At 43.6% G+C, this 11,885-nt stretch overlaps 1 protein-coding gene across 2 annotated transcripts in view; it reads left to right on the plus strand.

The window, feature by feature from the left end:
• The window catches only part of NSF (N-ethylmaleimide sensitive factor, vesicle fusing ATPase), a 116,142-nt gene that overhangs the window by 26,270 nt on the left and 77,987 nt on the right, over window positions 1-11,885 (plus strand). For both annotated transcript variants that reach the window (XM_019554256.1, XM_019554254.1), the window contains exons 3-4: window positions 9,492-9,591; window positions 10,317-10,356. In XM_019554256.1, coding sequence (XP_019409801.1) covers window positions 9,492-9,591; window positions 10,317-10,356 — 140 coding nt within the window. The remainder of the gene's footprint in view (window positions 1-9,491; window positions 9,592-10,316; window positions 10,357-11,885) is intronic.

Genomic DNA, 11,885 nt, shown 5'->3' on the forward strand with positions numbered 1-11,885 from the left:
CAGGTGTTAACGATTCTCTCTCCTCTTTAATCATCTTGATGTTTCACTAATCACTTCCTTCTGACAGTTTTGCTGTCTACTAGCTGCTTGGGTCTCTCTCCTACTTCACAGCCCTGCATACTGTTTTAGCTCTCTTAAAATTCATAGAACCATCCAAGGAAGTCAATCATAGCTAGGGTTACAGCTTTTTGAGCAAGAAGGGGAGAGTGAGCAAGCTGAAGATTAGGCTCTGTTCCTGCTCTGTGCAGCCATAACTAGAAAAAAAAAAAGTTTCTTCATTCTGTCTTTCCAAAAACATTCATTTCAATTTTGTTTTTCTCAGACACAGAAAGCAGCTTATATAATTTATCTGGGATCACATATTCCCCATGCCTTCCTGGGGTGTGCACAGGAGCAGAAACTGCTGCACCCCTTACTCCCCCAACCAGATGAACCACTTGCAGCTCTGCCCCTGCCCCAGGCTCACTCCCTCCTTCAATGCAAGGGCCTCCATCTGCCCCTTCCCACGCCCCTTTCCTCCACTTTCACCTCTTCCCCCGCAACAGATTTACCAGCCAGATGCAGCTCTCCATGCTGCCTGGCCACATATCAGAATGGGATCAGTATTGGCCAATATAGCTCACTAAAAATTGGCCACTAGTATTGGCCCAAAAAATTTCTTTTGGTGTATCCCTAGCTTTTCCCACGCTAGCTGATGCTAAATTTACATTGAGCATCTCCATTTGTGGGAATATACTGACTTAGGCTTTGAACTTGTATGCAAATTACTATTCATTATCTTTTCATCAGGCCAAAGTACCGGTGTTGAGTTGCCTGCATATAAATACAAGGGGGCATGCAAAGGTAGAATGGTTATTGGGCAAGTGGTGAAGAATCTAAACACTAAAACACTATCTAATGGAAGACCAATACATTATTGGCACCAAAGATTCTGCTGCAAAGGTTTGCAGTGAATCTTCTGTTTTCCAGAAGGATTTATATAACTTTTGTGAGGTACAAGGACTTAATCATCACTAACGAGGAGGTGTAAGGAATAAATTATATCATAGGCATCTGATAGAACACCAGATACAGCAGAGATCTTTTTTCTAAGACCCTCCTATAGCCATCTTCAATATTTTATGTCAAACTTAATATCTGTCTTTTACTAGATGGTCCAATTTGGAAGTCAGTCTGTTCAATGAGCAAAAGTAGTTTGTAAAGTTAGTTAGCAATGTACATCTAAGCTATTTGAATGGTTTAGTACAGAAGCAAAATAGGCCATTTTTTTCTAACATATTAAATAATGATTGCACTGCTTAATGTCTGACAGAGGTTTGATCATTTGATAATAGTGTACACACGTTTCCTGCTAAGCTGCAGCTAGTGTAAGTTAAGATGTCATAGTGCTCATTCTTTATTGCTGGATATGTGGAAAGTTCATGGATTATCAGTCCCACTTTTTGCCATTTAGCTATATCGTTGCTTGGGGGTACCTGGCAGAAATCAATCTTTGAAAGCAGGTGCTCACCAGCAGCAATGGTGTTGTCTCTCTAAATTGGGTCATGTAAAAACTTTTTGCAACGATGCCTCAGAGAATGGCTAATTGATTTGGTGACTTAACACATTCTGTGTGGTATCCACAAACTACGAGGTATATTCCTCTTGGAGGCAGGAGTATAGTGCCATTACAGCCACTGTAGTTTTCAGGCATTCATTTAAGTTGAACAGCTATCACAGGAAGTTAGGGTTTGAAGAGACCTCATGAGGTCATCTAGTCCAGCCTCCTGCTCAAAGCAAGACTATCCCCACTATGTCATCCTAGCCAAAACTTTGTATAGGCAGGTTTTGAAAACATCTGAAGATGGAGCTTGCACCACCTCTATGAATAATGTGTTCCAGTGTTTTACTAGAAAATTCTTCCTAATATCTAACTTAAACTTCCCTTGCTGCAACTTGAGAATATTTCTCCTTGTTCTGTCATCTCTCACCACTGACAACAGTCTAGCTCCATCCTCTTTCGAATCCCCTTCAGGTAGTTGAAAGCTGCTATTAAATCCCCTCTCAGTCCTCTCTTCTCTGGACTAAATAAGCCCAGTTCCCTCAGCCTGTCCTCGTAAATCATACGCCCCAGCCCCCTCACCATTTTTGTTACCCTTTGCTGGACACTCTCCAATTTATCCATATCCTTTCTTTAATGGGGGCCTCAAAACTGGATGCATACTCCAGATGTGGCTTTACCAGTTCCAAATAGAGGGAAACAATCACTTCCTTCAATCGGCTGGCAGCGCTTTTACTAACTCAGCCTAGTATGCCATTAGACTTCTTTACAGCAAGGGCACACTGTTGGCTCATATTCAGCTTCTCCATTGTAACCCCCAGATGCTTTTCTGCAGACCTGCTGTTTAGCCAGTTGGTCCCCAGCCTGTACCGGTACATGGGATTGTTCCATCCTAAGTGCAGGACTTTTCACTTGTCCTTGTTGAACCTCATGAGATTCCTTTTGGCTCAATCCTCCAATTTGTCTGTGTTACTCTGAATCTTAGCCCTACCCTCCAGCATATCTATTACTCCCCCCCAGCTTGATGTCATCTGCAAACTTATTGAGGGTTCACTCAGTGCCATCTTCCTGGTAATTGATGTAGATGGTGAACAAAGCTGGCCCCAGAACTGACCCCTAGGGTACTCCACTTGATACCAGCTGCCAACTAGACATCAAGCCATTGATTACTACTCTAAGCCAGATGCTCCAGCCAGTTTTCTATCTACCTTACAGTCCATTTATCCAGCCCATACTCCCTTAGCTTGCCTGCGAGAATGTCGTGGGAGACCTGTATCAAAAGTCTTGCTAAAATCAAGGTATACCACATCCACCAGTCACCCCACATCCAGTCATCTCATAGAAGGCAGTCAGACTGGTCAGGCATGACTTGTCCCTGGTGAATCCATGCTGACTGTTCCTAATCACCTTTTTCTTCTCCAAGTGCTTCGAAATGGATTCCATGAGGATCTGCACCATGAAATTTCTAGGAACTGAGATGAGGCTGACTGGTCTGTAGTTCCCTTGATCCTCTGTTTTCCCTTTCTTAAGTATGGGTACTGTTTGCCCTTTTCCTGATTGCCATGAGTTCTCAAAAAGGATGGCCAGTGGCTGTTAGCAAATAAAAGCCTAGGATTCCAGACTGGCTCAGGGATTGACATGACACCTCGTTTGAGTGACAGAAAGGCTTTATTTACTACAAGTATTCAAAATCAAGTCAAGTGAGCCCAAACCAAATTAAAGTCCAGTCATTAGCTATAAGATGATGATTTCTCACCAAACAGGCAACGAAGAGGCCATCTGTTTCTCTTCAACTTCTTGAGTAAGTTGGACACATCAGCACCTGGTGTCAAATTGATTTCTCACTCTTGAAGTGCGTGCTCTGTTTGCTGTTTTACTGCCTTTTTATACCCTTAGTTTAGCATCTTCAAAGCATTCTTTTTGTTGTGTAAATCAAGAGAGAGTCCCAAGTTGTAATTGACAGGAAAAACCTGCTCATTACTGGTTATCAGAAATTTCTAATTTGAATGAGTTACCTTCTTCAGTGACAAGAGGTTATTCAGTTTGGAACATATTAAGAAACTGATTAACAACCAGGAAAAACATACATATCCTTGGACTAAATCAGGAGGAGACATCTATCACATATGGAGAATGTTTCTTCCTACACATAAACATGACTTAATTGCAAAAGAAATACTTACCATACTAATTAATCAAGGATAGACATTTCACATGGTTACACACCAGATAACTGTGAGCCTGCCTGAAATCATCCTGAATATAGCAAGATAAACTGGAAGAGATGCTTCATTATTCCTTCTCAGATGGCCCAGCCATGAGCTCACATCCTCTTGCATTATGCAGTTAGCATCAGTATTCTGTATTTTAACTTTTGTGTTAAAGCCCAGCCTGACCTTAGCATGAGTTTCAGAGTCATCAGTGGCTCTGCAGTCATACCAGCCAACTCCCTCAGCACCCTTGGATGCAACCCAGCTGGCCCCATGGAGTTGTGCACATCCAGCTTTTCTAGGTAATCCCTAACCTGTTCTTTCACCACTGAGGGCTTCTCCCTACAAACTGTGCTGCCTAGTGCAGTAAATCTCAATATCTTTGTTGAAAACCATGCAGTTAAGCTTTATTGAAATGATATTGGAAGGTCACAGTGCTAGGTTTGATAGTAGCATTTATGCCAACTGGGTGATGTCTATAAATTCAGTTGGCCCTGGGTATGACGGTAAGCTGCATGCAACTGGAGGGCCTGGTGGCAACATGGTGGAGCTACTCGTGGTGGTGTAGCTCTTATAAAATACCACAGTATTGCAACCCAGAGTAAAGCAAGTATAGGGTGCCTCAAAACCCTAGTCCCCACTACCTTGTGAGTGCTCCTGGATTGGAGAAAGGCTAAGGGACATCACACTGACAAATGTGTCCTTGCTGAGGCATTAGGCAGTCAGCAGAAGTTCTTATCTGTTGGTCTCTGGCAGAAGCTACAACCACTGAGACACTGAATGTCTGGACTCAGTCTGGCCTTTGGATTCTCAGTGGCCTAAAGCAATGGTTCTCAATCTTTTTTCTACCAGGCTTTACCAGATTTGTTCATCACTTTGGGTGCGTTCATTTATTAGGGGTGTGTTTCTGGGGTCTCTGTAATTCTATCAATGTGCTGCTTGTGTTACTTGTGTTTTTATATGAAACTGTATCTCTCCCTTCTGCAAGTCCTCACCTCCAGTGGAGCTATCTTGCAGGACTCAGTTTCAGTGGGGCTGGGTTCCTCCAGCCACCAAATCAGTCATTCATGTATACACACACATACACAGATTAACGTGACATGCCTGACCCAGTCAGGTTGATTAGCATGTACAAGCTGACACCTTCATATGCCAGGGATCATTTCATCAGGGCAACAATAAAATGCAGTCAGACACAAGCACACAGGTGAACAAAATACCTCTGAATCGGGCTGGGGTCTAGCTGACACCCTTGTGGGTCAGCATTCAGTTCATTAGGGCACGTCTAAGCCAAACTGGGTCAATCAGCCTATACAAGCTGATCCCCTTATGTGCCTCAACACGGTACGTCCCAATCTTTTGCCGTAACTGTCCTAGTAGTGGTAGCCTCTTGATGAACGGACCCCACAATATTTTTGGGCTTTACAGGGATCTTTGGCTTAGGTAAAAGAAGTGTTGCTGCAGAGCAAGTGGGAAGGGTGAAGTAGAGAAGGAAAAATACACCTGGTTACCACCAGTTTGACTATAAAATTTATTGCTAAGTATATAGAATTTATGATGGTACTAGTGATAATAGGCATGCAAGGAAAAACAAACAAAAACAATTACAATATTACCCTGGTTTGGTTGAGTATTTGGGGAAACCTAGCTCAAACTTAGCTTTCTGAACCTGAATTTTATTAGCTATGCTCTAGAGAGAAAGAGAGAGAGAGAAAGGAAGAGAACAAGAGCTGGGATCAAACCATTCCAAGGTACGTGGGTGGTTTGTTGACAGGCAAAGTTCCTAGCATGATCGTTGAATGTTAAACAGGTGACGAGAAGAGAGAGACTGTTTATCCCAGCTTCTCGAGAGTAAAAGCGGATGGTGCCGGAGAGATTTCTTCCTTCTGAAGCACACTGTGTGCTGTTTTACAGCTTTCTTATACCCTTAGTCCAGCCTCTTCAAAGCATTTTTTTAACTGTGTAAATCAAGAGGGTCCCAAGCTGTAATTGACTGGGAAAATTCTGTTTATATAAAAAGTTTCAATTTAAATGAATTAACCCCTTGTCACTGAAAAAGGTATCTGGTTTGAAACATCTCAAGAAACTGATTAACAACCAGGAAAAGCATAAAGTTTTAAGGAGTAACCAGATTTTTAGAAGCCATCTTGAAATTATTATGAATATAGAAGGTAAACTGGAAGGGATACCACATTATTTATTCTGTGATGGCCTAGCTATGCTTGCACTGTGAAGTCAGCATCAGTGTTTTGTATTTTACCTGTTGTGAATAAACCTCAGCTTAGCATGACTTTCAGATCTTACTGTAGTCTTTTACTGGTGCCTTGATTTGGCCTCTTTTTAAAAACAGTTAAATCCCAAGGGCACATGGAACATACTTAAGGGGACTGATTACTTGAAGTGTTCATAAACTTAGTGGGGAGGCCTTCCACCAGTCATCCTGGGAAATGTAGGAAATTGTGGTCAGGGCTCCAACGGGCTGGATGTTGTGATGAACCATTGTTCAAATGTTGCCCAGACCCCCTCTGACTCAGTCTGTTGCCTCAGCATTCACTAACCCGGCAACCGAATTTTAGTAAATCAAGTTTAAATAGGCCTTTCATACTGGGATGGGAGAATGTATGGCCCAAGATGCCTATTAAGCTTTTCTTCTGCTTAGCTCTGGTTAGGTGAGGTGTGGAGGAAGCAAAAGTCCTCTAAGTCCAGTAAGCTGGGTGCCAGGGTTCCCTCAGGAACACAGAGCTGACAGATAACACAGGACCCGTTTGTAAACATCAGTGGCCAGTCCCAACTCGGTTGTGTTCATGCCCCATGCTCCCGACCTGCTGCCCCCAGGTTCCAGCCTCCCAGTGTGTGGGGCAGGGGGTGGGTGTGTGGGGCGCACAGGAGATGGGCAAGCACTCCCTTGCAGGCTGGAACTCTGCCAGCCTGCAAGGGAAGAGCCAGAGTTACAACATTTTTCTTCTTTAGGATAATCCACTTTTAAAGTTTTGTTTGCGACCCTTTCATATATTCTTGTAACCCGTGTGTTGGGAAGCACTGGTCTAAAGGGGGGATAGTTGGTCTTGGGCAGCTTCCACTCCTCCATACTCTTGCCTGGGCATGTGCGTCAAAGGTTTTGGTATGATGGCTGCAAGACTCTCTACAAGTGGGTTCATCAGGCACCTGACTAGACCTCTTACACGTATACCATGATCTAGAGGAGCAGTGGTTGCCTACACTACAAAGTTTGTATTGTATCCAGCCCAGCTCTGGGTTGCTGAAGGTCACACCCTATTCAACTTGAGTAGTTTTAGACCCCGCTTTGAGTGCTTACCTCTCATCATACATTGCACAGGGAGCTGAAGTATAGGGGTGTCGCAGGGCACTTCTGTGCCCTGCCCCTAGTGGGACTCGAACTTAAGGGGGAAGGTGTATTGCAGGGCATTGAAGTGCCCTGCTCCTAGAGAGAAGGACAGGTGCTGGTTGCTGGGGCAACCGCAGTCGGTCAGCTGATGGGAAGGGGGCAGGGCCTGGCCTATATAAACAGCCTAGGCTGAGGCCAAGCAGGCAGTTCCCCTCTGGCAGCCAAAGAAGTTGGAGCAGGCAGTGAGAGAAACCTGATGGTCAGAAACGGCTCCCGTGTGAGGAGAACGGGTGGAGGAAACCCTGGTAGGCATTTGAGAGGATAAGCTACCAGATGGTTTAGGTCGCATTTTAGCCAGGAGGCTTCGTTTGAGTTATAGCCGGTCGCCTTGTGTTATTTCGTTTGTTTGTTTGGTATTCCACCGGAGGACCGGGTGAGGCTATAAGGGGTTGGAGGAGGCCTCATAGGAGCGCCCCAGTAGCGTGGGGGTTCCTGGTGTCAGAGAGGGCACAGCAGTCTGGATTGAGGGCCAGGTAAGACTGAGGCCACCTGAGCCGCAAAGGGATCATAGACCAAGAAGGGGGTCTAGGGGCCAGGCATGGCTAGCTAAGGCCACCTGAGCCCCAATTGGGAGGAGCACTAGTGTGGGCACCGGCAAGAAGCCCAGAGGGTGCTCGTGTTAAGCCCCAGGGTGGGCACACAAGAATAGAAGCCCCAGAGAGGGTGTACAGGAATAAGAGCCCATGGAGGGCGATTGTACCGAGAGAAGCCCCAGGGAGGGCTAGAGGATTGCATTAAGCCCCAGGGAGGGCCACGAGTGGAAGACAAGCCCGGAGAGTGTCCGCAAGGGCGTGGGCAATAGTAACTGACTCAACAACGTCTGGTACATCTGAGAGGCTTGGGGAGTGGTATAAGGGGTGGTAGGAGCCACGCATAGCCCATACGGCTGGGTGCACCAAATCAATCTATATGGAATAGGGGCCAGGATAACTAAGAGCACCGTGTCAAAGGGGACAGAAGGCAGCCTCCCTTATAAAACAAAATACCATCAAAGATGTGGCGGGCAAGAACGAGGGTGCTTGATTGCCAACTTGGCATGGTAGGGGGCGCCAGGAGAGATCACGGCCGCTCCTGGGACCCCGCCCTGTGACAAGGGTCATGACTTGCCCCTGAGGAACAGGTGTCCCATAGTTTCATTAAATGCAGCAGTACCTGAAATTACTTTTTTTTTTTTAAAGGTCTTATTAAATTATGCATGATGCATAAAAAAGACACAGCATGTGCAGCATGTGAAAGGTTAAACAGTGAAAAATTTACTCTAAAAACATGTTGTCGTGAAAGAAATGATATTGGAGAAGTTTGCCTGTGTGTGTGGCTGATCACCCTCCAAACTGATGACAAAACCACAGTGCTTTATGAAATGGTCAGGAAGGATCTTCAAAAAGCAGGGGGGGTTGTTTGCTTTGTTGTGTTTTTTTTTCCAGTGAACACTTTGCTCCCTGTAACATGTTCATTGAGAGCTGCAGGCTAACGTGCTTGCAGGCTACTGCTGTCTCATTTTAACTGCTTGTTTATGTCCATTTTGTTTTACCTGTTGCCTTTGAAACCCTCTAGCACAACCGTGTCGCAGGAAATCCACAGATACACATTTCTTCCAGTGACAGGGATAGCATAATATGATGGTGCCCCCACAGCATGTCATTTTCTCAGTATTGTTGCCAATGGCCTAGTAAACAGTTACACTGTTATGATGACTTTTACTGTGGAATTTTATCTCCTCAGATTTAGTATATAAGTAGTGTACAGCAAAGACTTGGGGACCAGTCATGGTCTATTCCTCCCATTTCAGTCTTGCATTTAGTCACAGTAGAAGTATCAAATACTGTTCTGCAAATGTTCAGTGTATTTTGAATGGAAGAAGTCTAAAGTAAATTTATTTATTTGGATATCAGTGAAATTATTAGTGCACAGATGTGTTTAACGGTTTGAGTTGCAAAACTGACCTTATTTGGGTTTGGGCATGTCTGGATCTAGGGTTTTAGGTCAGACCTAACTCTTGTGGTAATTGGCAGGGTGGGGTGTTTAAATGGAAGGGATGCCTTTTGGTGCATGTGGATAAGCTTCTATATCCACGTGACACTTCATTAAAGACATTAATGCTGTTAAATTAAATTAACTCCACTATGCAAAAATCTAGTTGGTCTAATAAAAGATATCACCTCTCCCATGAGTTCTGATTTCTTAACTCCACTAAGACTCTTGACAAGCATCTGCCTATTTACAAAACCCTTCAATTTTTCCCATTGTAGCACTAGAATGTAATTATATATCTGAATGCTACAGTTATGTATGGTGCTTTATATATTGAAGTAAAATGCTGATTTCTCTCTTTTAGACACGTAATCGTGAGGACTTCTCCAAACCACCGATATGTGTTCACACTGAGAACTCATTCATCTGTTGTTCCAGGGAGCATTGCATTCAGCTTGCCCCAGGTATTATGTGGTTTCACTTATTAATTACTAGGGAACAAGCAAAATGAGTTTTAAATGTGAGGAGACCATTTCTATAATGTCCGATCGTTCAAGTTAACAATTCCGATAAGAAACGAAATATCTATGCAGACAGAGCTTAGTTAGGATTTTAGGGAAGACCCTTGAGAACATCAATACATCTCCCATTAGTTCTTCACTACTTATTTTCTCTTTTTTAAGATATAATTAAAATAGAAACAAAATGAATAATAGTAATTTGCTTCAGTTTAATTTCTTAAAAGTAGGTTATTGACTTCTCAGCACTTTGTTTAGTCACTGTCTCTGTTTTGACAGTGAGGTAAGAGTTATTTCTGTGGGTCTTTTAGATAGCAACATGAAGAAGGTTGGACTTGATGAGAGTTGTCCCCAATAGCCATTGCAGCTATTTTGTTGGGGCTGACCATTGATTTTGAAGTAGATGGACGTAATATTTTTCAAACAAAGACATCAGAGAAAGGAAAATGATGATTTCAAATATTTTTGTCACTATTGCTTTTTTTTTAATTTCCTTTTCATTGTCAGTATTTTGTTATATCTTATTGCGGCTGCTTTACTATTCAATCTATGCTGAAGTGCCTATGCTTCCTAACAGCTCCAATGAGGAAGTGAGCTGTTCTTGTGTGCAAATAGCTGTAGTTCTGGTAAATAGCTGTCTGTCTAAAGTTTTTATTTATTTTTTTTTACAGCGAAAATGGGCTGGACTCTCCATTGGACAAGATATAGATGGTAGGTCAAACACCTCAATGTAAAATTAACACATACTGATCAAAAACAACTCTTTCATTGTTTCCAAACTAAAGTGAAACTGGGCTGGAATTGTCAGCCCTTCTGTTGTCTGATTGAAAGTAACTTTGCTTCCTGCCAGGCTGAAGTGTTGATCTTATGGCTGTGGACTTCCAATATCTAGCTGTCATGAGATTTGGATGAGTTTTCTTTCCACATGCCAGTATGGTGTGTTAGAAGATGAGTACAGCAAATCCATGTAATAATCTGCTGTTTGTTTCACTTAGGTTTCTTTAGGCCTATGATTTTTAACCAGGCTGCTGAAGCCACACAATGTTCAGTGTTAAGTGTACAGACATAATTCACAGGATAAACCAAGGGCTTGCAACAGGAATGCATAGTGTTAAAACCATTCTGACCTGCCATGGTCTTTCCAAGTTTATGTAATAGAAGAATTGCTCTGTTATTTTTCTGTATTAAAAAAAAAAAAAAATGAATGCGATGTAAGAGCTGGCATTTTCTGAGGGCTGACTTGAATCTGAAAAGGTTGAGAACCATTGGGTATTTATACACATTCTTGTTTTCCAACAGTGTGTTAGCTGATGCTAAATTCACATTTAGTATCTCCATTTGTGGGAATATACTGACTTGGGCTTTGAACTTGTATGCAAATGACTATTCATCATCTTTTCATCAGGCCAAAGTACCAGTGTTGAGTTGCCTGCATATAAATACAGGGGGCCATGCTACCTCCATGCAAAGGTAGAATGGTTATTGGGCAAGTGGTGAAGAATCTAAACACTAAAACACTATCTTATGGAAGACCGATACATTCCTTCTCTATCCTACCTGTAAAGCCTGTAGCCTCTAATGCTAACTGCCCAGTCATGGGATGAATCCCACCAGATTTCTGTAAGCCCTATTATGTCTGGGTCTGAACTGGCTATTCTGAGGGCGAGTTCCTCCTGTTATTCCCCATACTACAAGCATTGGTATATAGGCATTTAAGGCCTTACCTAGCTGCGTGTGCCACCCCCCGATTTGGGAAACTGTTTGGACCCCTGTTTTTTACCTGGGCACTCCTTGCATTTGTCACCTGTCTTGCTCGGGTGGTGACTCCTCGTCTTCCTGTGGCCCCCTCCCCCGGTGATGCTAGTTTAAAGCTTGCTGTATGAGATCAGCCAACCTAGAAGATACATTACTGGCACCAAAGATTCTGCTGCAAAGGTTCACAATGAATCTTCTGTTTTCCAGAAGGGTTTGTATAACTCAGCACAGACAAGTGCAAGGTGATGCACCTCGGGTGGAACAACCGGCGCCATATATACAGGTTAGGGAACTCCCCTCTTGTCAGCACGGAGGCGGAAAAGGATCTGGGGGTCATCGAGTCCAAGATGAACATGAGCCAGCAGTGTGGGGAGGCAGTTAGGAAGGCCAACCACACCTTGGCATGCATCCACAGATGCATCTCGAGCAGGTCCAAAGAGGTGATCCTCCCCCTCTATGCGGCACTGGTCAGGCCGCAGTTGGAG

This window comes from Crocodylus porosus, unplaced genomic scaffold, assembly GCF_001723895.1.
Source record: "Crocodylus porosus isolate Cpor-Errol unplaced genomic scaffold, CroPor_comp1, whole genome shotgun sequence".
In the NCBI taxonomy this organism is placed as follows: domain Eukaryota; kingdom Metazoa; phylum Chordata; order Crocodylia; family Crocodylidae; genus Crocodylus; species Crocodylus porosus.